We start from the raw sequence: 23,880 nt of genomic DNA on the forward strand, positions 1-23,880 counted from the left end.
CAAGCTCACACCCAGTTCATCAGTGGAAGGAGAGACACATACTCAGCTGATAGATTCCAGTCTTTATTGTTCTTGTGAGAAATCATTTCACCAACAACATAGCAGAGGAGATCAGTGTCAGATGTAATCTTGGCAGGAGGAGGGGCAACCTTTATGATGGCTAGAATAATTTCCTGTGTATTGATATTGGCACATTTACATGTAGGAGTAATCTGTAATTTCTCAAAGCTTCTTTGATAATTTTAGCATAGTAAACTATTATTATTGCAGTACTGAGGATTGAATTCAGGGCCTCACACATGCTGGTTCAGTGTTCTACCACTGAACTGTATCTCCAAGCCCTCTATTTACTCTTTTAAACTTGGAGGCAGTGTCTGTCTCACACAGTTGTCAGAGTTGGCTGAGAGCTTGCCCTGTAGCTCAGGGGTGACGTGAACATCCAGTCTTGTCTCACCATTTCGTACAGCTGGGATTATAGAGCTGTGCCATGTAGAGCCGTGCACAGGACAGTCAAGTATTGAGGTTGAACAGTGTGGATTTGCTTATTCCGTCTACTTTATGCCAGTTTACAGTGTATTTTGAATCTGGTTTTGCTGCTAGTTGTCTTTTTTTGTGAACTCCCTTGGCATCATTTTCTTTGTGTATACAATGGCTTGTTACTAGAATTCACTTCCTATGGTAGTGCTAGTTAACCACAGTGGTTATGTTCATGACTAGGCAGCTTTGGTAAGACAGTAGAGCAAATAACTCTAAATAAAAAATGCTAGAAATTTGTATTTCTCTTAATTACATGTTACCTTCATTTTCCTTAACATGCATACTACTAATACTAATACTAATAATACCATACAGTGATTTGGGAAGCTAAGTATAGTGTATCAATTATTTTAAATATGGGAGATAAGCACTTTTCAAGATCTTTGGGAAGGATTTATTTTTCAGTTATAATTCTTGCCACGTGACTTCAGTGATTCTGTTTCCTGGGACTCTGTTTTCTCCATTTGCATTATTTAAATGATAATTTAACCGAAAGATAGAAAAATTTATATTCGTCACAGTGCAGTAAATGACTAGTTGATTCTGATGTTCCAAAGGGTTGTCTTAATTTGGTTTTCATTTTTGCATCATTTCTTGTCAGAGTCCACAGATGTGCAGCCTTCATCTTCTGCACTTATAAACAAAATGGCGCTCTTCTACTCCAGACCTTTAGTTTCTGGGATATTGCAAAATCTAAAGATTGTCAACATTGATCCAGAGAGTGTAAGATTAGGAAAATTTGCTCTATCTCTTTATCCCTCAGGAAAAACAACAACAAACAACAAAACAGGCATCTAAATATCTCTGGAAAATGTACTTATGGAAAAGTTCATAGATATAATAAATGCCGTGCGTGTTGTATAAGAAATCCAAAGGTCTTTTTTGGCTGAGATGTAGTCAGATTTCGTGTCCCAAGAAATGTGACCATAAGGCCTCTCACTCTGTTGACAGTTGTCCAGCAGATGACTGTCAGCAAGCTAGAGCTCCCAAATGTTACAGAGTTGGATCTTTTATACACTTCTGACATTGTGTCTTCCATACATGGCTATATAATGCATTTCTTTATTGGGATCTTTAAACTGTTTTTAGCATCTAGGATGAGAAAAGAGGGGGGAGGAAGGAGGCTGCAGAATGTGATCAGGCAGCACATTTCTACAGGGGGGCTGACCAACACTCTAATGTACATACATGGGTATGACCAGCTGGTATGGCTGTTTCCTGTTTTTTCCTCATAGCCCTTGGGCCCTCCTCTAACCCCAGAAACAGTCTGTACTTTATTACCTTATATGATTATTCTTATGTTTAAAAATGCTTAGAAATGTGACCCTGTGCAGAGGCTTATGTCTGAGCAATTAGACCATCCCTGGCTGACATAACTGGACGTTCACTCAGTGCCCCATAATGTGTCTCAGCTTGCAGGCCACTCTTGGCTCTTGCCACTCATTTGTATGGTAGTCTGTATGGTTTATTGGTGCTGTTCTACAAATAATATTTTCACATGTGGCCATTTTTTGGTATTAAGTGGTTGATTTCATTTACAAGCACGTCCTTTTAGTCTGGGAGTAAAGAACTATTGAGAGCTTTCTTTTGTAGCTGACTTCAAGTCCTTGTAGTTACCTGATGCTTACAGTAACGAGTCACTGACTTTTATTTCTCTGTTTCCTTTAATGATAGCATTTTATAATCTAGGTAGTATTCCTGAGTATTTTTAAATGGCAAACCAACACACCAGATGTCTTCTTATTTCTTCAGAAAGCCCGCATCTGATTTAATTGATACTTTGTTTCCTTTACTTGTGAAAACAAAGAAGATCCCTAGTTCACTTCCATATAGACCTTGAGGTTAACGAACGATACCCAAAGCCTAATTTGATGCTTGTAGATTAAGAGCTGTTAAATTCATCGTATGTTGGAAGACTTTCTTCATGAATGTGATGTGTTCATTCTGGAAATGGTGGCATCGTAACAGATAATTGTGTGTTCCTGAAACAGCAGGAATTTTACTACTAGGCGTGTGCTCCACATTCACCAGGCCAGATTCGTAGTGTTGTTATGTGGAGGACCTTTATGAGATTTGGATTTTGTTTCTTCCCATTAGAGAAATTATTTCTTGTGATTGCTACATTTACTGTACATGGATGCGTTGTCTATCTTCAGTTTCTTTTAGCCACCAACTTTGTCCTGTGGCCGTACTCTTCTGCCTGGCAGACTTAGGAGTTAACTCTGGAATCACATGGCTAGGGTCTGATAGTCAATTGTGTAGCCTGGTAACTTTTAGACATTTGACAAGTTAAACTTGAGCTTCAGCTTAACTATAAAAATCATGGGATTATTATTAAAGCATTGGACAAGAACATGCTGTAGCACACAGAAACACACATTATTTCTATCTCAGTATAATACCAGTAATAACTACTGTTACCTTGAGTCATGTCTTTGGGTGATTTCTTAGGCATTTATGTGTATATTGATAGTTAACTATGACAAGGTGGAGGATGAAATAATTGGGATTATGTCCTGTGATATTCTGCAATGGCTTTAAAATTTTCTTTTACTGCTTAATGTTACCAATTCCTTTTTGCATATTATACATTTGTTCTGTTTATGATACCAAGCTCTTGATTGGTTTTAATAGTTTTCCAATTAATTCTGATTTGGAAGTTAAATAGTTTATGTAGACTTCAGTAATGTTCATATTCTTTCAAATATTTATTTCTTTTTCTTTCTATTCATCTCTTCCCCATCTCTACCAGAGTAGTGTAATTGGGAAATGCCAGTGGCGCTAAGTGCTAGTGTTGAGGGCCTCATCCTTGACTCAGTGAGCAAGGAACAGGAACCCTTCTAGTGTTTTGTACTCAGTCAACTGTTGGATTAAGCAGACATTTTCATGTTATCAGTGTTTTTCTTTTGGTTCCATGTAATAATACAGTGTGTTGCTTTACCCCTTGATTTAAAAACATCTGTTGAACCTTCGCTGTACAATACACTGTGGTCCATTCCTTGTCATCCATCTCCTGTGGTCAAAGGCCTCAGTGGTCCATTCTTTGACTCCTGCATGTCAGTCAGGTTAGAAGCAGAAGCTGGGGCTAGTCCAGAGACTGTAGTGGTTGGCTGCTCTGCAGATTCCCTAGATCTGCTTTCTTGTAGAGGTAAGCAGCAACATGGTACAGCATGTACATGCTTCCTAATTATCTGGAAAATGAGAATAGCAACAGCTACTTTAGAGTTGGAGTAGAATTTAGGCATATAAAACAGTAAGAGCCTCTTAGCCCCATTCATAAACATTCTCTATTTTGGCCAGAAATAAACACTTCTCCTCCTCCTCCTCCTCCTCCTCCTCCTCCTCCTCCTCTTCCTCCTCTTCTTCCCCCCTCCCCCTCTTCCTCCTCTTCCTCATGCTCTTGATGTTTTTGTTTTTGAGAACAGGGTATTACTATGTAGCTCTGGCTGGACTGAACTCACTACATAGACCAGGCTGGCTTAGAACTCAAACAGATTTGCCTATCTCTTTCTCCTGAGTCCTGGGATTTAAGGCATGTGGTATATGCTCACCTGGCTGGGAATTAAATCATATATATATTGTTCTGATTACATGTTGTAATTTGTGCCAGGGCTTGACCCCATCATTTGGCACACCTTCCCCTGCCCTTATCTGTATGTGCTATAGTTGAGTTTGTGCTCCCTCCCCACCATTTTTGTGTGCCCCATTTGCTTGTGTGTATTTAAAAGCTAAGCAGTGAATGCTGTAAAAGTTTAGAATTATACCAGTGTGAAAATCCAACCATTGCTGCCTCCAAAGACAAACCCCATCCCTAAACATTCCTGTAGTTCCTTTATTGAAGACAGATGGTTTGACCATGAACTTTCTGTCTGCACTATTGTCTGCATGTGAAGCCATCCCACTTTTCTTTGATTTATTTCATTACCCAAGTCACTGCCAGTGCTTGAGACAGGGAGCAGTAGGAGCATCAGTTTGGTAGCATACCCCACTGATGCCCGGAGCACACATTTCTGTTAGCATTTAAGATTTTTTTTCCATATCTCTATTCCCAGAGACTGAATTATTGAAACAAGTTGTATGAACATTTTAAAGATTGTGTGGATATAATAGAAATAATATCCAAAAGAATATTACTGATCTCTCTTCCTCCAAACTAAAATGTGAGAATGCTTTTATATTCAGTGCTTAGAAGAGGACTTCACAATGAAAATTCGTTCAATAAATATTAAATGAATAAACAAACAGTTGAAATGCAGGGTCCACTTGCTTCATAACACCTTTTTCTAACCCTTATATAAAACACATTAGTTTTGAAAAAGGTTCTTTATAACCTAAGCTGGAATTGTACTTGATAACATCATCCTGCAGGGCACTATTTACAAAGTATGTTGTTAAGGAAATTTTCCAGTTTTAAAACTTCTACTGTAGGTTTCTTACATTTACTATTCAAACACCAGTGTGCTGCCCCTGGTAGTTATCTGAATAACTACATTTTCTACCTTTTATGTACTTGTGTAAAACTACTTTGAATGAATTTTTGGTTGATGCTATAACAATAGATCTTTAGGAATTTGGTTGTAGAACAACCTAATCCATTCTTTCTGGTCAGCATGGATCACTGAGCCTGATTATAGAGAGGAAGTCAGCTCTTTGGAGCTCTGGAGAACTACAGGGACAACCAGCAGTGCTGCAGGAGGCTGGGGTGGCCAAGGCATGCATAAGGTACTCCTTTATAGTTGGCATGTAGGTTTTAGAACAAGACGAAACCCAGGATTCTGGCCTGAATAGTGGCATAGTTTTGTTTGTTTGTTTTTCCATTAACACAGAATGAACTTGGTTTTTAATGAAGGATTTGTTTCTTCATGATCTGGAATGTGCTTCAGTTGATACCAGCTGCTTGTAGGTAGCAAGTAGAGATGGGGATACCTTGTGGCCAGTCATGGGTGATTGAGAGTTTGGTAGTTTGGAGTAGTTCTGGGCTAAGCAATGGATTTTGGCCTTTATTTTTCATCGTAGCTTGAACAATAACTATTTTCAGGCTTCTGAAATGAGATCACACATAAATAGGGCAGAATATAGTGTCTGGTACACAGTAGCCATGAGAGTAGGGTTATACCCAAAGTTTGTAGTAGAGATTTTGATTTTTGTTGTATTTGGATAGGGCTTTTCTGTCTGTTACATTTATTATTCCTTATCAGAAAGCCTGTAATTTTCCTTCATGGCTCAGTTTCATTCTTTTTTTTTTTCAAATAGAAAGAATACTTTTGTACTATAAAAGTATAAAATGAAACTGTAATTCTTCCATCTAGATAAAAACACTATGAACATTGAGACTATCAAAATATACATTTCTTAGTCATGTCCTACACTGAACCTTTCCAGGACTGCTCCCTCACTGAGCTCTGCTTTCCTCTGGGCTCAGCTTCTTACTAACGTTGCCTTCTCATCTCTAGAGGATGACTTCTTCCTTTCATAGCATCTAACCTTTTGCACACACACTGCAGGCACTGGCACTGGGCTTGCCTTCTCCCTGTCTTCCAAGTCTTTTGTGTATTGTTTGTGTACATTGTTCACTGTGCTTCAGAGTGTTGTCTCTTGGCTTAGTTGCTTTTCTGTTGCTGTAAGAAGACACCACAACCAAGGAAACTTACAGAAAAGTTTATTGGGGCCTGTAGTTTCAGATGGTGAGTCCATGAACATTATAGTGAGGAGTGTGGCAGCAGACAGGCAAATTTGGTATTGGAGCAGTTGCTGAGAGCTTACGACTTGAGACACAACCATAATGCTAATTGAGAGAAAGAGCTAACTAGGAATAGCATAGGCTTATGGAACCTCAAAGCCCACCTCCAGTGACATACTCCAACAACAGGGCCACGCCCTCAATCCTTCCCAAACAGTTCTACCAACTGGGGACCAAGAATTCAGACATGTGAGCACATGGGGGAGGGGCGTTCCCTACATCTACACTGAGTCTTTGTTCATAGATGTATTCATTCCCAAGAGATGGTGGTGGCTTGTAAAGCTGCTGCTTGCTGAGGAGGGAATGTAGTTTTGTGACTCCACTGTTGTAGTTCATTCAGTAGAGCTGAATGATTCTTACCTAGTTGAGATGTTACGGAACACACCCAGGGTGCGCTATGTACTGTAACATACCTCAGTTAGATGTAAAATCATGTATGGTGAGGACAACAGCTAAAGGAAGTTGAACTGTCAGGCCTGAGGCTGCCAGAAGTAAAGTACTTGGATTTTATTGTAAGTATGTGTTTATGTGATCTTGAAGATGTAAAGGAAGTACCTAAAAATGTGAACATAATGCACTTTCCTGATTGGATTAAAAATGCTGCTATCAGTTTTCTATTAGTGCAACTGTTTCTTTCATATTTTGAATCCAAACTTGGTACTTCAGGAATTGACTTGACCTTAACTTGCCCTGCTTTTGCATTACATTGATTTCAGCCAGAAAAATCTTCCCAGTGCTTTCTAAAATTTAAATGCCATGATCAAAATTTATTTTACTTGAGTTATTTCCCTTGTTTTATTTTTTAAAATGTAAAAGATTTACTTATTTATTTTTATGTGTATGAATATTTTGCCAGCATATATGTCTATGCGCCATATGGATGCTGATTCCCATATTGGTCAGGGGAGGGGGTCGGATCCCATGGAACTGTAGTTGTGGATGGTTGTGAACTACCATGGAGATACTGGAAATTGAACCCAGGTGCTCTATAAGACCAAGTACTCTTGACCACTGAGCCATCTCTCCAGCCCATCCCTTGTTTTAAATTAAGAGAACCAGAGCTCCCTTTAAGGTGTCTATCAAGATAATACCAGCACGTATGTAGAGAAATTAAAAAACATTGGATAAAAGTCTTAGAACATTTTTTTAAATTTTAAAAATGCTTTCATACAATGTATTTTGATCGTATTTTCCCCTCTCCCAACTCTTCTTAGATCCTCTTCATCTCCCTACCTACCCAGAGAGCCTGTGCGCTCTCTCTCTCTCTCTCTGTCTCTCTCTCTCAAAACAAACAAACAAACAACAACAGCAACAAAAAAACCTACCAAATCCCAAAAGCAAACCCCTAAGAAATGAAAATCAAAGCAAACAATAAAACCAGTAAGATTCAAAACAAACAAAAAACCCAAAAACCTAAAAAAACACAAAATAAAAAGACCCCTCCCCCCATCCAAAAAAAAATCCTTAAAATATGGAGTTTGGTTTGTGTTAGCCACCTATGCTTGGGCGTGTGGCTTTGCCTGGAGTGTGGCTGCCTGACACTGAGTCGCCTGGAACCTGAGACTGGATAGGTCACAGGCCTAGGGGAACACCTACCATGTTATTTTGCTAAATGAACAAAGCAATAAAATGACTCCCAATCACATATGGCTGTACCCACACCTTAGTGCATTGCTCAACCCAAGTCAGAGGAGCTTCCTGTGGTAAATGGGTAATAACACAGAGACCCACAACTGGACAATGTGTAGAGAGTGAGAGACTTTGAGCAATCAGTCCTAAATGGAGTATCTTCATCAAAGCCCTCATCTTCAGGGATCTGTGTGGAAGAAGAGACAAAGATTGTGAGAGCCAGAGGTGGTGGATGACTTCAGAGAAACAAGGTCTTCCAGGTGTAAAGGGATGCACGTAGGCACTCATAGAGATAGTGGCAGCATGCACAAATGGACAGATTTGAGCCAGGTTCAAGCCAGACAAACTCCTAGCACTGAAAAGGGAAATGGACACAAACTCCTACCTCTAACCAAGAAGCTTTTTGCAACTGATACCTGCTAGGAAAGGGAAATAAGATTTTCCAAATGGACTGTCAGAGCAAATTGATTTTTAGGATTTGAATGGATTGCTAGTGTTGACAGCTCCTCATCCATTTTTATTCTGGAATCCTCGTAGGTATCAGGGTCCACAAGCCTCGGTTTATGTGTGGGATTATGCTTCCTGGGTATATAGTTCATATATATATATATATATATATCATAACTCATAACTATGTCATAACCGTACTTGAGCTCATGAATTCTGAAGTGCTAAGAGTGTCCAGCATACTATTTAAGTGCCAATACTGTGATCATCTACTTTGTCTAGCATAATGTTTATGCTCCTGAGAAATACCACAGTCTCAGAGCTAGAATGTTGCTGTGGTGGCACGGATGCTGTAAAGCAAAGGGACGGCATAGAAGCCCAGTCTTTCTTCTGTCACCCCTCAGCCCCACCAGCGATGTTCCACGTCCTTTGGGTCCCTGAAGCCCTTTCATCCTTAGTCACTGGAGTCTGTCCCCGGACTGACACTGTTCTGCATATAGCCAGGGCATTTCGCTGACCAGGTCTGCTTTCAGGTTTTGGTTCTTTGGATGCTTGGCTTTCCCTCTTCATGGTTGCTGTTTATGGTGAGATGAGCCACACACACGTCATCAACATTCCGGCCTCCCCCTGGTTTGTTTCTTTTCCTCGTTTCTCACTGGTCATTTGATAATGAAGCCAGATAGGAATACACGACAAACAAATCATAGTCCTCGTTTTGCCCACCTAACAGTGGAGTGACGTATGTGGACTTTGTAACAATGCTCTTGGAGTCCAGTGGTCGTTTCCCTTCATGGGTTTGAAACTCAGTACTAGAGCGCCAAGGCTTCTTTAAGGAAATACTGGCTCTCTTGGAATTGTTGCACATTCAGATGAATTTTGCGTGATTTCTTTCTTTCTAACTGAGGTTTTCCTTTCCTATTTAAGTTAAGGTGATTTGAAAGCATCTGCTGGTAAAACTTGGGGACAAAGCTTTAAGGTTGAGGTCGTCCTTTGCTTGCATCATTGTGATATGGTTGGTACATTTCTCTTGGTCATTAGGTTGCCCCCAATGATGAAGCTGTGGTGACGTTGTTATGTGAATGGGCCGTGAGCTGCAAACGATCTGGCAAGCACAGGGCCATGGCTGTGGCGAAACTCTTGGAGAAAAGGCAAGCAGAGATTGAGGCAGAGGTAGGTCCAGTTTTCTCTCTACTTATGCCTGATGTAGTTTAAAGTACTGCACTGAGGAGGGATATCTTGGCTCTTACCTGTATTAGCTTTCTTTGTCTTGAGAAAGGATTGGGGGAAGGGGCTATGTCATCTTCTCAAGACTCATAGTAGGATTTAAGTAGACACTGACAATAATTAGTGTTCTAGAATAATTAAGAACTGTATCTTTTAAAATTAAAATTTAACATCTGAAAAGAACAAAGAAACCCAAAATTGTGACACTGAGATTCATAAAACACCAATAAACACATGTAAACTTGTATACAGTGTAAACCAGCTTTATGACACTTTGAAGCTACAGAATGTGTTAGCAGACTTGGAAATATTTTGAGAGACAGGGTTATGAGATCACAGATATCAATTTGAATTATTTTTAAGATTATGATTTAGTTCTGGATAGAATCATTAAAGCGCCAGACATATAAAATGAAAACCACAGCCAACATTTGTCAGCATTAGCTACTGTTAAGGGGAATTTTCTAAGTGATTTATTTCCCCTTCCTTCTTTCCTTCCTTCCTTCCTTCCTTCCTTCCTTCCTTCCTTCCTTCCTTCCTTCCTCCCTCCCTTTCCCTCCCTCCCTCCCTCCCTCCCTCCCTTCCTTTCTCTTTCTTCCTTTGTTTCTTTTTTTTTCTTTTTTTTCTAGACAGGGTTTCTGTGTAGCTCTGGCTGTCCTTGAACTTGCTCTGTAGACCAGTCTGGCCTCATCCTCAAAGTTCTATCCTCCTCTACCTCCAAAGTGCTGGGATTAAATGTGTGTGCCACCACAGCTGGGTTAAGTGAGCATTCTTAATGTAAATTTTAGCCCAGTGGCCACAGGGAATGTTTGAATCTGTTGAGACTCTTGGCCTGCCTCCCCTTGATGACTTCTGGCCTCCCATGCCCATCTGCTTCCCCTCTGTTCTCCTTCCTCTACACAGATCCCAGAGTGGGCTTTTAGAAGTGTAAATGTTCCCCCTTCCTAAGGTGGACAGAGCTTTCTAAGATCTACAGAGTTTCCTGTTGCTTGCCCTACCCACCTTTCCAATAACGTCTGGTACCCATTGTCCCCTGGGTCCCATGTTCTCGCCCTGATCTTGGTTGTCTATCCCCTCACCCCATACAACTTACTTTTATTTGGGGGCCTTTGCTCTGGCTGTCCCTTTTGAGTGGCAAATTCTGCTCCTGAACATTTTCGTGCCCGGTGTCTCTCTGTAGAGCACTCCCGTTTCATTAAGGGTCTTCCTGTGGACCATCCTTAGGTAACATGGAAAGTCTGCCATCACCATGTGATTATATCCACTCCTAGCGGCTCTTACCCACATCACTGTTTTGCTCTGTCTTCATCATTGCAGCCCAAGTGAAGGTAGATGATGTGCCTGTGTTTAATATCTGCCCTCCCCTGTCAGAATGTGAGCTTGACAACAGTGGCCTTGCCCATCCTGGTCAGGATTCTGCGTCCGGCCTCTCAGATTGTGGTGTGAATGGATGAACATCCACCTGGCTCTCCATAAGGCTGCTAGTAACTTCCTGTGAAGTTATGGGAAATGAAATGGGAAAAACACTCTGACAGATGTCTTCTGTCCTGTTGGCAGAGCTGTGGTCATCAAAAACAAAAGATGACATTGTTGACATTGGGACTGGAAGACACTGTTAAGGTGTGAACAAATGACCGTGGTACAGAGTGTAAACAGGAAGAACCTTTCACTGATGTCTTCTGTGTATTATAGACAGACTATCCTATGCTAACTGTAGTGACTAACTGGGCCTTAGGCTCTCCTATGCTAACTGTAGTGACTAACTGGGCCTTAGGCTATCTTATGCTAACTGTAGTGACTAACTGGACCTTACCAACTCAAGACTCATTTCTCACTTATTTGTGGCTCTTTCTAGGTTGTTTCTTATTCTTTTCTATACCACTTACTCTTCTCTCTGTATTTTGTAATGCATACATATGTATACACATGTGTATCATTCTGAAGAGGTTCACAGAGAGCTTACTCAACAGTTTCAAAGTTGATGTAAACCAAACATGTATATATGTCTAAATATGCATTTCTTAGAGATGGCTAAGATAATTGATTTCTATTATTATTGGAGTCTTTAACAGTTGACCTTTGAAAATAGAGGATAGACTGAATAACTAGTATTTTAATATAATATTTTTAATAACCCAATTAAAGACTAAAGGATCAAAATAGGAAAGGTCAAAGAAATATCAAAAAGAACAGAAATGATGATTCTGATTACTTCTAAATAGTTCAATCTCCTGCTTAGTAAATTCTGTAGTAAATAGCAATGCAAAAATACTTTCTTAGTTGTGTTTCAGGAGCTACAGAGAGTAAGTGCTAGGGACTGTTTTTGTTGAAGTGTCATAAATAAGCAAAAGAATGTTTTTTGTAAGAATTGTTGGCTTCTTCAGTGACACCTCCTAACACATATTCTAGATGCATCTTCCTGACAGAAACACATCACAGAGTAATGTGTCATAACTGTGTCAGAGAGTCCAGGAAAAACATGATTAGACATGAACTTAAGAATTGTTGGCTTCTTCAGTGACACCTCCTAACACATATTCTAGATGCATCTTCCTGACAGAAACACATCACAGAGTAATGTGTCATAACTGTGTCAGAGAGTCCAGGAAAAACATGATTAGACATGAACTTAAACTGTGTCCAGCAGTTTTGCATAGGAGTAGGGAATATTTCAATTGTACTCTCTTATATTTTCACTGGGGGCACTGTTAACATGCAGAGTTTACTGTACAGTCCAGAGCAGAAATGGCAGTTTACATAGATCACGTTCTTCAGGGTGTTCTCGGAATCAGCTGAACTGTCATGGAGAGGTTTTTTCTATTAGAAATTTCACCACTGAGACATGCGGTCTTCAGGTAGTGCTGAAATCTCAGTCACTCATTTGTTCAAGAGTTCAGATGTTTGTAAGGGCTGGCAAATCACCACCTATAATAGCTGCACGCACGCTCTGACTCACTGTCCTGGTTTCTTTTTAACCTGCAGAGATGTGGCGAATCAGAAGTCCTAGATGAGAAAGAGTCCATTTCTTCAGCCTCTCTTACTGGATCTAGTTTGCCTGTTTTCCAGAACGTTTTGCTAAGATTTTTAGATACACAGGCTCCATCACTGTGTAAGTAAAGAAGGCTTTTTGCTTTTAGATGAGGGACTTCCTTTCTCCCCTCCCCTCCCCTCCCCTCCCCTCCCCTCCCCTCCCCTCCCCTCCCCTCCCTCCCTTCCTTCCTCTCTGCCTTTATCAGGTGGGCCTGCTGTTCTTTGCATCTTATCTAAAGTTATTTGCACAGAGTATAATCTGTTTTACTAAGAAAATGTAATGTATTTTTTTCTTTGGGTAAGTTTAGTCATTTTAAAATCAGTGAAGTCTCAGTCTGTCTCTCTCCCTCTCCCTCTCCCTCTCTCCCTCCCTCTCCCTCTCTCCCTCCCTCTTTCCCTCCCTCCCTCTCTCCCTCTCTCTCTCCCTCCCCCCCCCCTCTCCTCACCTAAACAGAGGAATTCAGGTCCTGTGATACTTAGGTGTGCACTGTGAAGATAATATTTTGCTTTTGGAGCTGCTTTCTAATCTTTTGATTTTCTCTTACATTTAATAAGGGAGGAGAATAAAACAACAGTACTTTATCATAACCTTGCAGCCTACAAGGAACTGTCTGATGATGGGTATGGTCATGGCTTCACCATTCTTGTTGGGACGTTTCCATCACCTTAAGCTAATGTCCTCCTACTCTGTTGTTGGAAAGTTGAGAGTTTGTGGAATTAACAACCACCTAGTAGGGGTACTAAGGGTGGAAAGTTTTTGAAAAGGTATTGTGTGAGTAGGATTAGCTTGCTCAACATTATTTCGAGATTTGTGAATGAGAACACCACATAACAGGATCTTCAGGAAGGTATAAAGGAATACAAGAGTGGCAGAGAGAGGAGTGATAGGTACAGGAGCAAAGGGAGACGTTTGTGGAAAAGAGGTCAAATGACAAACTAAATACACTTTATTATGACTGTCTTGAGGTGGGGCCATTTTTTTTTCCTGATCTTTGGGAGAAGGCAAGGCTTTCCTTGAATTATCTGGAGGCCTTATGGCCTTGGGCAGTGGTTCTCAATGCTGTGACCCTTTACTACAGTTCCTCATATGGTGACCCCCAACCATAAAATTATTTTGTTGCTACTTCATAACTGTAATTTTCTACTACTATAAATAATAATGTAAATATCATATATGCAGGATATCTGATATGTGACCTCCCAACGGGGTCTTGAACCACAGGTTGAGAACCACTGGCCTTGGGGAAAGCAAGTATTGGGGCTGTCCAGATGGTTTGAATGTAAGAAACAGGAAGATGAGAGGGTAGATGATACCCTGATAGCAGAAAGCCAGGCACAAGAGTTGGCAGCTATAAATTATCATGGGTCATATGGGAGGTGCACATTTGTTCCAAATTTTCTGCCTCCACCCGTTTCAATTGTCTTTGGGGAGAATGTCTTCTATCCTCTGCCTCTTCTGGGTCACATTTTCTATCTGAGAGACCCGTTCAGTTTCCCTGAGAAGAGGCTGCTTGTCACTGAGTGTGAGAGGAGACACTTAGTATGACATTCAGGGAACAGAGCACAGAGGCTTTTGAATGAGGTTTTTTTTTTGTTTGTTTGTTTGTTTTGTTTGTTTGGTGTTTCTGAAAATGATGGTGCCAGGAATTTGGCTTTGCAGATTTAGCCATACAGTTTTCTAAGCTTATCCAAAAGGTATGATATAAAGCTTTTTAGACTGTGGTGAAAAAAGGATTATTTTTCACTGGAGGGCACAGTCCATCATGGTGGGGAAGTCCAGGTGCTTGAGGTGGCTGGTCATCCTGCACCCACACTCAGGAGCCAGAGGGCAAAGCTTGATGGTGGTTACCTCACTTTCTTTCTATTCAGTTCAAGGTCTTAGCCAAATGCAATGGTGCTACCCACATTTAGGGGCTTCCCACTTCATCACAATCTGGAAACTCCCCCACAGACATGCACAGAGCATTTTTTCTATAATGATGCTAAAGCTTATCTAGTTTATAGTCAAGATCAGACATAATAGGACGCCCCTCCCACCCCTGCCTCCTTAGCATGTAAACTGTTATTAAGTCTTACTTGAAATAGTGCACATATCTACCCCAAAGGTGCAGCCCTCTTAATGTATGTGAAGATAGTCACAAACTGTTTTAGCAATCGTTGGCTTGCATTATGAAATACACGGTCATTTATTTTTCAGGAATCAGTTTCATTAAACTTGAAATTGTGCTTAGCAAACAGGGTCCACATTTTTCAGTTATAACTGCGCAATAAAAACCTGCCTATCAGGCCTAGAGAGAAGGCACTCACTGTTCTAAAGAGGATCCAGGCTCAGTTACCACCACTCTTTAAGGGAAGCTGGCAGCCATCTGCAACTCCAGCTCCAGGGCATTCTACACCCTCTTCTTACCTCTGAGGGCACTAGCACACAAATAACTTGGGGCACGTGAACACACATTCCTACAAAGAAACTCACCTGCCTATCAGTGCTTTACAAATGTTTGTGCTTCAGTAAATGTTTGAATAAAACTTAAAAAAAATAGAACTTACTAATTTTTTCTTTGACACTTTTATACATGTATATAATGAATTCTGGTTGCACTCATTGTCTTAGCAAGGGTTTCTATTGTTGTAACAAAACAACATGACCACAAAGTAAGTTGAGGAGGAAAGGATTTATTCAGCTTACACTTCCATATCACTGTTCATCATCAAAGGAAGTCAGGGCAAGAACTCAAACAGGACAGGAAGCTGGAGGCAGGAACTGATGCTGAGGCCATGGAAGAGTGCTGCTTAGTGGTTTGATCTTCATGGCTTGCTCAGCCTGCTTTCTTATAGAACCCAGGACCACCAGCCCAGGGATAGCCCCACCCACAATGGGCTGGGCCCTCCCCCATTGACCACTAATGCCTTACAGCTGGATTTTTAATTTTTTTTATTCTTCTCTTATACATTACATCCCAACCTCAGTTTCCATTCCCTCCACTCCTCCCAGTCCCCCCCTCCACTTCCTCTCTACCCAAGATCCACTCCTCCTCCTTTTTCCTTGACAAAATAGCAGGCCTCCTGGGGATAGCAACAGAATGTGTCATAACAAATTACAACAAGACTAGGAACACACCCTCATTTCAAGGCTGGAGGAGGCAACCCAGTAGGAGGAAAAGCATCCCAAGCACAGGCAAAAGAGTCAGAGACACCCACTGCTCCCACTGTTAGGAGTCCAACGAGAACATGAAGCTACACAACTGTAGCGTATGTGCAGAGGACCTAGCTCAGACCTTATACAGGGTTTGTGATTGCTGCTCCAAGTCTCTGTGAGCCCCTATGAGCCCTGCTTAGTTGATTTTGTGGGCTGTGGTCTCATGGTATCTTCAACTCCTCTGGCTCCTACAGTCCTTCCTCCCCCTCTACTATGGGTTCCCCTGGCTCTGCCTAGTATTTGGCTGTAGATCTCTGCATCTGCTCCCATCAGTTGCTGGATGATGCCTTTCTGATGACAGTTGGGATAGGCTTTGATCTGTGAGTATAGGAGGTTATCACTAGGAATAATGTCATTTTGTTTGTTTGTTTTGTTTTGGGCCAGTCATGTTTGTTCCTATCCTGGGTCTCTGGGCTGTTCAGCCTCGGGTTTCTGGCCATCCAGGCAGTGCCAGGCATGGGCTCCCTCTTGTGACATGGGCCTCAGTTTGGACCAGTCATTGGTTGGCCACTTCCACAAGTTCTGCACCACCATTACCCCAGCACATCTTGCAGGGAGGGTAGAGATTATAGGTCAAAGGTTTTGTGGCTGGTTTGATGTCCCAATCCCATTGCTGGGAGCCTTGCCTGGTTATAGAAGATGGCCAGTTTGGGCTCCATTATTCCCCATTTGTTGTAGAATATTATTTTAAGGTGTGTTACTTTTGTTTATGTTACATTTCTTTAACTCTGTGAAGCTATGTTACTGTGCCTATCTAAAACACCTGATGGTCTCATAAAGAACTGAATGGCCAATAGCAAGGCAGGTGAAAGAATAGGCAGGGCTGGCAGGCAGACAGAATATATAGAAGGAGAAATGTGGGAGAAAAAGTAGTAGTTAGAGAAGGAGGAGGACTACACAAACAGCAATGGAGTAAGAAAGAAAGGTATACAAAAACAGAGAGCAGGAAAAGCCCAGAGGCAAAAGATAGATGGGATAAATTAAGTTAAGGAAAGCTGACTAGAAACAAGCCAAGCTAAGGCTGAGCATTTATAATTAAGAATAAGCCTCTCTGTGTGATTTATTGGGAGCTGGGTGGCATGTCCCCTAAAAGAGCAAATACTAACAACACCACCACTGTTACTAGGAGACTTCACTAGGGTCACTCTCATAGATTCCAGGGAATATTCCACTGTACTAGGTTTCTACATGGCCCCCAACCCCCAGTTGTCTTTCCCAGTACTCCCTCCCTCTTCTCCCCATCTGATCCCTCTTGTTCCCACCCCCCCAGTCCACCCACAAAAATCTCTTCTATTTCCCCTTCCCAGGGAGATCCATGTGTCCCCCCTGAACCCCCCTTGTTACTTAGCCTGTGTGGGTCTGTGGATTGTAGCATGGTTATACTTTACTTAACAGATGATATTCACTAATGAGTGAGTATGTTTGCCTTTCTGGGTCTGGGTTGCCTCACTCAGGTTGATTTTTTTCTAATTCCACCTATTTGCCTGCCAATTTCATGATGTCATTTTTTTTTAACAGCCAAGTAATACTCCACTGTGCAAATGTACCCCATTTTCTTTATCCATCCTTAGGTTTAGGTTGTTTTCAGTTTCTTACAGCTGGATCCTATGGAGGCATTTCCTCAAGTGAGGCCCCTTCCTTTCTGGTGACCCTTGCTTGTGTTAAGTTGACATAAAACCACCCCGCACGCACATCCACTACCCTTCCTGTCCCTACCACCCCTGCCGTCTCTTGTACTTTTCTAAAGAAACACCAAATATGAAAGTATAAAAGATGGTGAAAATGTTCTGAAACCTTGAATTTTTTTCTTTCTCCTTTTCCCTTTTTCTTTTTTTGCCGGGTCAAAGACTTTGATTGAATTTGTTTCTCACCTAGCGGACCCAAACAGTGAATGCGAGAAGGTGGAATTTGTGAACTTGGTGCTGCTCTTCTGTGAGTTTATTCGCCATGACGTCTTCTCTCATGATGCATACATGTGCACCCTCATCTCCAGAGGAGACTTGTCAGTCACTGCCTCTGCTGGGCTGCGGTCGCCAGCGGGAGAGAATGCAGATGAACACTATTCTAAGGACCACGATATGAAGATGGAGGTATGCCCCTGGGAGTGATGTCCATACCACAGCCCAAAGTAAACTCCTCTGGGGGGAGTCAGTTTCAGATAGGCAGTTCGGTGATGGAGAGGCAATTGGATTTTAGTTACTTTCTCTCTACAAAGTTTATTTCCCCTCTGATCACAAAAGATATTTGGAATATATATCTCCTAGAATTTTCTGTGTTGTATACTTAATGAAAAGATATGACTGACCACAATTTTTTTTTTTCATAAGATTAAAGTGATATGCTTTTAGTTTTAGATGTGTGTAGCCTGGAATTTTCTTGGAGTTTTGTTCCTTACAGGTTAACTTGTTTTAATATCACACTCCTTTGGCTGTCCTTCTAAGAAGCATCTCCATATACCACTCTTCTCCATATAAAGGGGGAATCCCTTGTTTGTAATAGCACAGACTTTCTTTGAAAAATTTAATCTCTTTCTAAAACAGGGTAGAATTGTTCTTTGCAGCAATTTATACTGGGGGTGTGACTGTATGCCTTTCTGTCAGATTCCGACATTGTAGACATTGTCCCAGAATTTAAAATTTTGAGATAAATTGATTTAGGTGACAGTAAGAAACAGTGGAAAATGATGAGACTCTGATAGTGCTCAAAATATAGCTTTGTTTCAGTTATTTATTGTGAATTTACCTGATACTCTTAGGATATCTTTAAAGTTGTGGCTATATTTGTTTGTTTTTTTAAAGCATCTCATTCTATTCTTAGGTCTCTGAGTATCTCTCTCTCTCTCTCTTTTTTTTAAATTGGAAATAGTCCAGTGAAAGAAATTGTGGCCTGTTTGTTTTAAGTTATGAAGCTCTGTGCTTTTCCTTTAAAACACCACGGGAGTTAAAGCTTTGTCTTCCCAAGGGGAGAGAATGGGACTCTTAAACGCAAGGCATATCTTCAAGTTTCCTTTAACTTCTTTTAGAGCAATAGACAGAGAGAGTGATAGATAGGATGTTGAAAAATTTACTGTCATGTTTCATCTTCCATTTCTTAAACTGCAACATTTACAGTGTGGCTTTCTTTTTCTGGCAATTACCAGGAACACAGTCTCATGGCGCACATGGGCCTTGGCTCAGGAACCACTAACATTTTTGATGACGTAGACAAGAGTGACTTTAAAAGTGACTTTGGTTCTGAGTTTCCAGTAGGTTCAATCTTTGATTCTCATTGACAGTTCACCCACCAATCCCCACCGCCCGCTGCTTGTCTCCATCTTTTTATTTCTTGCCTCACATCTTGGAATGACTCACACTTGTCATGTTAATGTCACCCACCCTGAGTCACAGTGTTTTCCTGTACTTGTTTCTGCTCTAGCCTTCCTCGCTGTGGGGTGCATTGCCTCCTTTGTGAAATACACAAAACTGACTGACTGGCTTGGACACTTTTGTTTGGGGATCATTCTCTCCGAGGAGTATGGGGCTGTAGTTTTATTATGAGAATCTATGCACCGAGTTTCTAAAGAATAGCATTATGGGTTAATTCATTTTTTCTACTGTCTCTCAGTATAATGTGTTTTTCATGAATCTTGCTAACTATTTTATAAAATCGTTGTTTGGTTGTACGTTTTAAAACATTTGTCTATGGATTAATCTTATTAAGTATTATTAAGCACGTGCTTTTGGAGGAAATGTAACCCTTTGCGGATAACATTTTTAAGTTTGCTTACATGGCCAGTCCTCTTATTGGTTAGGCCACCTCCCACCCTCCCTCCCCACCCATGTGTGTTTTTCATTTACCCATTTTCTTAAGGTGGGGGGCAGTGATACTGACAGATTTTTTTTTTGTGTGTGATTTACTTTTGTGGAAATTAATAAAGTTTCTGTGAGCATCTTGTGTTTGAAGTTCTGGTATGTGGTACAGTGCTTGGTTTTGCTCTCTTCATTAATGATGTCTAATATTTGTTTTACATGACATAGATTTTTTCTCCCATGCCTGGAGAATCCTGTGAGAATGCCAACCCTTCCCTGAGCAGAAGAATGTCACTTAATGGTGAGAAATTGCTAAAGAGAGAAAAACCACGGGAATTAATTTTTCCATCAAATTATGACCTCCTCCGTCATCTGCAGTACGCGACCCACTTTCCTATACCTCTGGTAAGTCACGCTTCCATCAGTGTGTACCGTGATGATTTCCTTATATGGTCATTGGTGATTGGATGTCAGATTATTCACCCGCTCATCTGCTTACACATAATGATGTCAGGTGAAAATTTGCATTTGTTGCTTTGATGGCTATAATTTGGATCATATGGCCTGTGTACATATATAGCTTGGATGTTGTGGTGTGACTATTAGTGACTAACTAGATTTAATTGAATTTCCTGTATTAATATCCTTTAATAGAATTCCCTGTATTATTAAAAGGATTTGAGTCATTGCAAATAATGACTAAATATGTTTCCTACTTTAATTTGAAAGTCGTTTGCTGATTAGTTTTTTTTTTTTTTTTTAAACCTGTATTGTTTGACTGTTGGTACTTTTGGCATTTTACGGACGAGTAAGAATTTTGGGGCCAGTGAAGCAATTGGGTGGTAAAAACCTGTGCCCACTAAAGGCAAGCTTTTGACATTCCTGGGTCCCTTCCATTCTCAAAGTGAATATTGGAGAGAAGGACCATTATCACTGAGAAGTTCGTTCTGACTTGATGACAGAGGTTGCGGATGGCGTGGGCTTGGCTGTGGACCTGGTGGAGTTAAAGCTTGGATAGTGCTTGAGGAGAGCCTGACAGGGGACTTAGTGTTGAAGTCTTAAATAATGAAGTGTTTATCCCAAAGAGAAACCAGAGTATTTTTGATGTTAGTAATGAACATTAGGCTAAAAGCTGAGACATTTTAAATTATTTGGTAAGCTGTTTCCTGCATGGCATGTTTGGACACTTAGAAGTTTTGAACAGTAAGCTGAGGATTTTGTTAAAGCTAAATATAGTTGATATGTTGGAACATCTTCCAAAATGACTCAAACTCACTAAGCCGATATTTTTGGTCTTATGTCAGTTAAAACGCCCTTTTAGTTTGTGTCCTTGTACTATGTTAAAACTTTACAAAATTCTTTCTTGTTCACCTCAGAATATTACCAATAATTTTCTGTGGCTCTTTGTATCACCAATTTTCTTTTTGTTTTTTGGTTTTTTCGGGACAGGGTTTCTCTGTGTAGCTTTGCGCCTTTCCTGGAACTCACTTGGTAGCCCAGGCTGGCCTCGAACTCACAGAGATCCGCCTGCCTCTGCCTCCCGAGTGCTGGGATTAAAGGCGTGTGCCATCACCGCCCGGCACCAATTTTCAATACAGCAGAGTAATCTGGCAGTTCATTTGTGGTACCAGAGAGATTGGCCTTACATATTACAGATGTTTCTGACACATTCATGGTGGAAGTATCATGCCTTGGGTTTGTTTTAAAATATTAAGTGTAAACTTGGCAGTGGTGGCCCATGCCTTTAATCTCAGCACTTGGGAGGCAAAGGCAGGTGGATCTCTATGAGTTTAAGGCCACCCTGGTCTACAGAGTGAGTTCCGGGACAGCCAGGACTGTTACATAGAGTGTCTCCAAACAAAAGTGTAAAATGATACAGTGAAGTGCGGGAAGTAGTTGAGAGTTACACGTGCTGCACTGGCCTGTATAAGCAGCATTTGCAGGTCTGTATGCTCTGTGCTTCTGAGACCTGAGCAGGTACCGAAATCAGCTTCTTTGTTGTGTTCACATGACCTTGTCTACCTCCTTCGAGGAAAGTGCTGCTTGATGATGTCCCTTGACAGTTGTTGTAGGTTCTAATTTTAATTTTTATCAATTTTTACATGTGCTTATGCAGGCATGTATGGTGTATATTGTGGTGTCTGTCTCTGTGTGTGTTTGTATGCAAGTGTGTGCACCTGTGCACACATTCATGGGGGCCAGAGCAATGCGTCCTACTCTACCATTTTCTGCCTGTCCCTTTGACACAGGTTTCTTACTGTAGCTAGAAGAAGGCTGGTGGCCAGTGAGCTCTCCAGGGATCTTCCTGTCTCTGCTCCCTACAATGCTGGGGTACAGGAGTGAATAGCAATTCCTGGCTTTTTATAATGGATTCTGGGATCTAAACTTAGCACCTCATGGTTGCACAGGAAGCGAGCGTCCTTAACCAATAAACCACCTTTGGATCTAGTTTTTAGTTAGCTTTTGTTCTAGTTCCTTTTGTTGCAGTGATAAACATCACCACCAAAAGCAACTTGGAGAAGGGTCTGTTTCATCTTACAGATTACAATCTTATCATGAAGGAGGAAGTCAGGGCAGGAATTCAAGCTAGGAACTAAAGAAGAGGCCATGGAAGAATCCTTGCTACTGGCTTGTTTCTTCTGGTTTGCTCAGCCAGCTTTCATATACCATTTAGGACCACCTGCCCAGGGTGGCACTGCTCAGAGTAGGTTTGCCCTTTCCACATTAATCATTCATCAAGAAAATGCCTATAGACTTGCCTACAGCCAATCTGATGGAAATGTTGTCTCTCTTTCCTCTTCTAAAATGAATCCACTTTGTGTCAAGTTGACCAAAATACCCTACCAAGCACAGCTTTCCACTACTGACTTATTTAAGGCCCCCCTTTTATAATGACTATAATTGAGAATAAATCAAAGGAAAAAGATAGGCTAATAAAATATTGATCTTATATTGATAGTCTTTTTCTTTTCTGATTAGGAGAAATATGACTACCTGTTGTGCATGAGAAGAGAACATAAGAATATGTTTTGGTCTTTTGCTAACTTTGTTATCTTAGAAACTAGAGACCAAGGAGAGAGGATGAAGGGTCCTTAAATAAAGATTTAAAAATAGTTCTGCATATACTTTTTCATGGCTGTTTTGATCTGCTTTTTTACCAGGAAAAAAAATGTTGTTTAGGCAACTGATAAGTACAGGTTTTATTGTGTATGCATTCTACCTCGCTGTAATCTGGCAAGAATTGACAGGGTGTGTTGGAGTTCCTGTCATTGACGTTTTCTAGAAGCTACTGTTAGAAGTTTCTTTTTAAAATATAGAAAAATTGGTGCTTTTTAAATTATTTTCTTCAGGCTAGGAACATATTTGTGAACTTATACACAGGACTTTGAAACTAATTCTTCAAGTAAAAAAAATAACATTGCAATTTAACTTATATTCTTGGTGTCCAGGAGCACATTCATTTTCCCTCCCTCCCTCCCTGCCTCCCTCCCTCCCTCCCTCCCTCCTTCCCTCCCTTCCTCTACCTCTCTCTTCCTTACCTCCCTCCCTTCTTACCTCCCTCCCTCCTTCCTTCCTTTCTTTTTTCCTCCCTCCCTCCCTCCTTCCTTCCCCTCTCTCCTTTCTTCCTCTGTAGATTTATTTATTTAATGTGCATACGTGTGAGTGCCTGCATGTATGTATGTGTACCATCAGCATACCTGGTGCCAGAGGAGCGGAGAAGAGGGTTTTGGATCCCTTCTTCTGCATGTGGAGTTACACGCAGTTGTGAGCCTCCTATATGGGGTGCTGGGGACTGAACCTGGGCCCTCTGCAAGAGTAGCAAGTACTTTTAACTACTGAACTGTCTCTCTAGCCCATTAGTAACTATTTTATATGGATTTTTGTAATGTTAAGAATATACATAGAAGAGCTGCTTTTAGTAGCACATGTCTATAATTCTAGAATTTGGGAGGTAGAGGAAGGAAGATCAGGAGTTTAAGATTATTTGCGGCTACATAGTGAGCTCAAGGCTGCAGTGAGCTGTAGGGTATCCTGTCTCAAAAATAAATAAGATGATGGAGGAGGAGGAGGAGGAGGAGGAGGAGGAGGAGGAGGAGAAAAAGAAGAGGGAGGGTACTAAACCAAAACACAAATGCAAACTTTGTATATGCTCATGAGTACTTTTCCGATTTTCTTAGTAAGTTTATTTAATGCCATGCCTCACCTGTGTATGTACTGGCAGTGGAGAGTGGAGAGGATCTGGTCAGAGCTGGAGTGACTTGTACTTTGTACTGCAGATTCTTTCTGAT

The 23,880-nt window shown here is 41.0% G+C and overlaps 1 protein-coding gene across 5 annotated transcripts in view; it reads left to right on the forward strand.

Annotated features, from left to right (window-relative positions):
* The window catches only part of Med12l (mediator complex subunit 12L), a 301,677-nt gene that overhangs the window by 86,111 nt on the left and 191,686 nt on the right, over window positions 1-23,880 (forward strand). For all 5 annotated transcript variants that reach the window (XM_059265389.1, XM_059265393.1, XM_059265391.1 and 2 more), the window contains 4 exons: window positions 9,392-9,523; window positions 12,560-12,686; window positions 17,679-17,893; window positions 19,820-19,996. In XM_059265389.1, coding sequence (XP_059121372.1) covers window positions 9,392-9,523; window positions 12,560-12,686; window positions 17,679-17,893; window positions 19,820-19,996 — 651 coding nt within the window. The remainder of the gene's footprint in view (window positions 1-9,391; window positions 9,524-12,559; window positions 12,687-17,678; window positions 17,894-19,819; window positions 19,997-23,880) is intronic.

This window comes from Peromyscus eremicus, chromosome 6 (assembly GCF_949786415.1).
Source record: "Peromyscus eremicus chromosome 6, PerEre_H2_v1, whole genome shotgun sequence".
NCBI classification, from domain to species: domain Eukaryota; kingdom Metazoa; phylum Chordata; class Mammalia; order Rodentia; family Cricetidae; genus Peromyscus; species Peromyscus eremicus.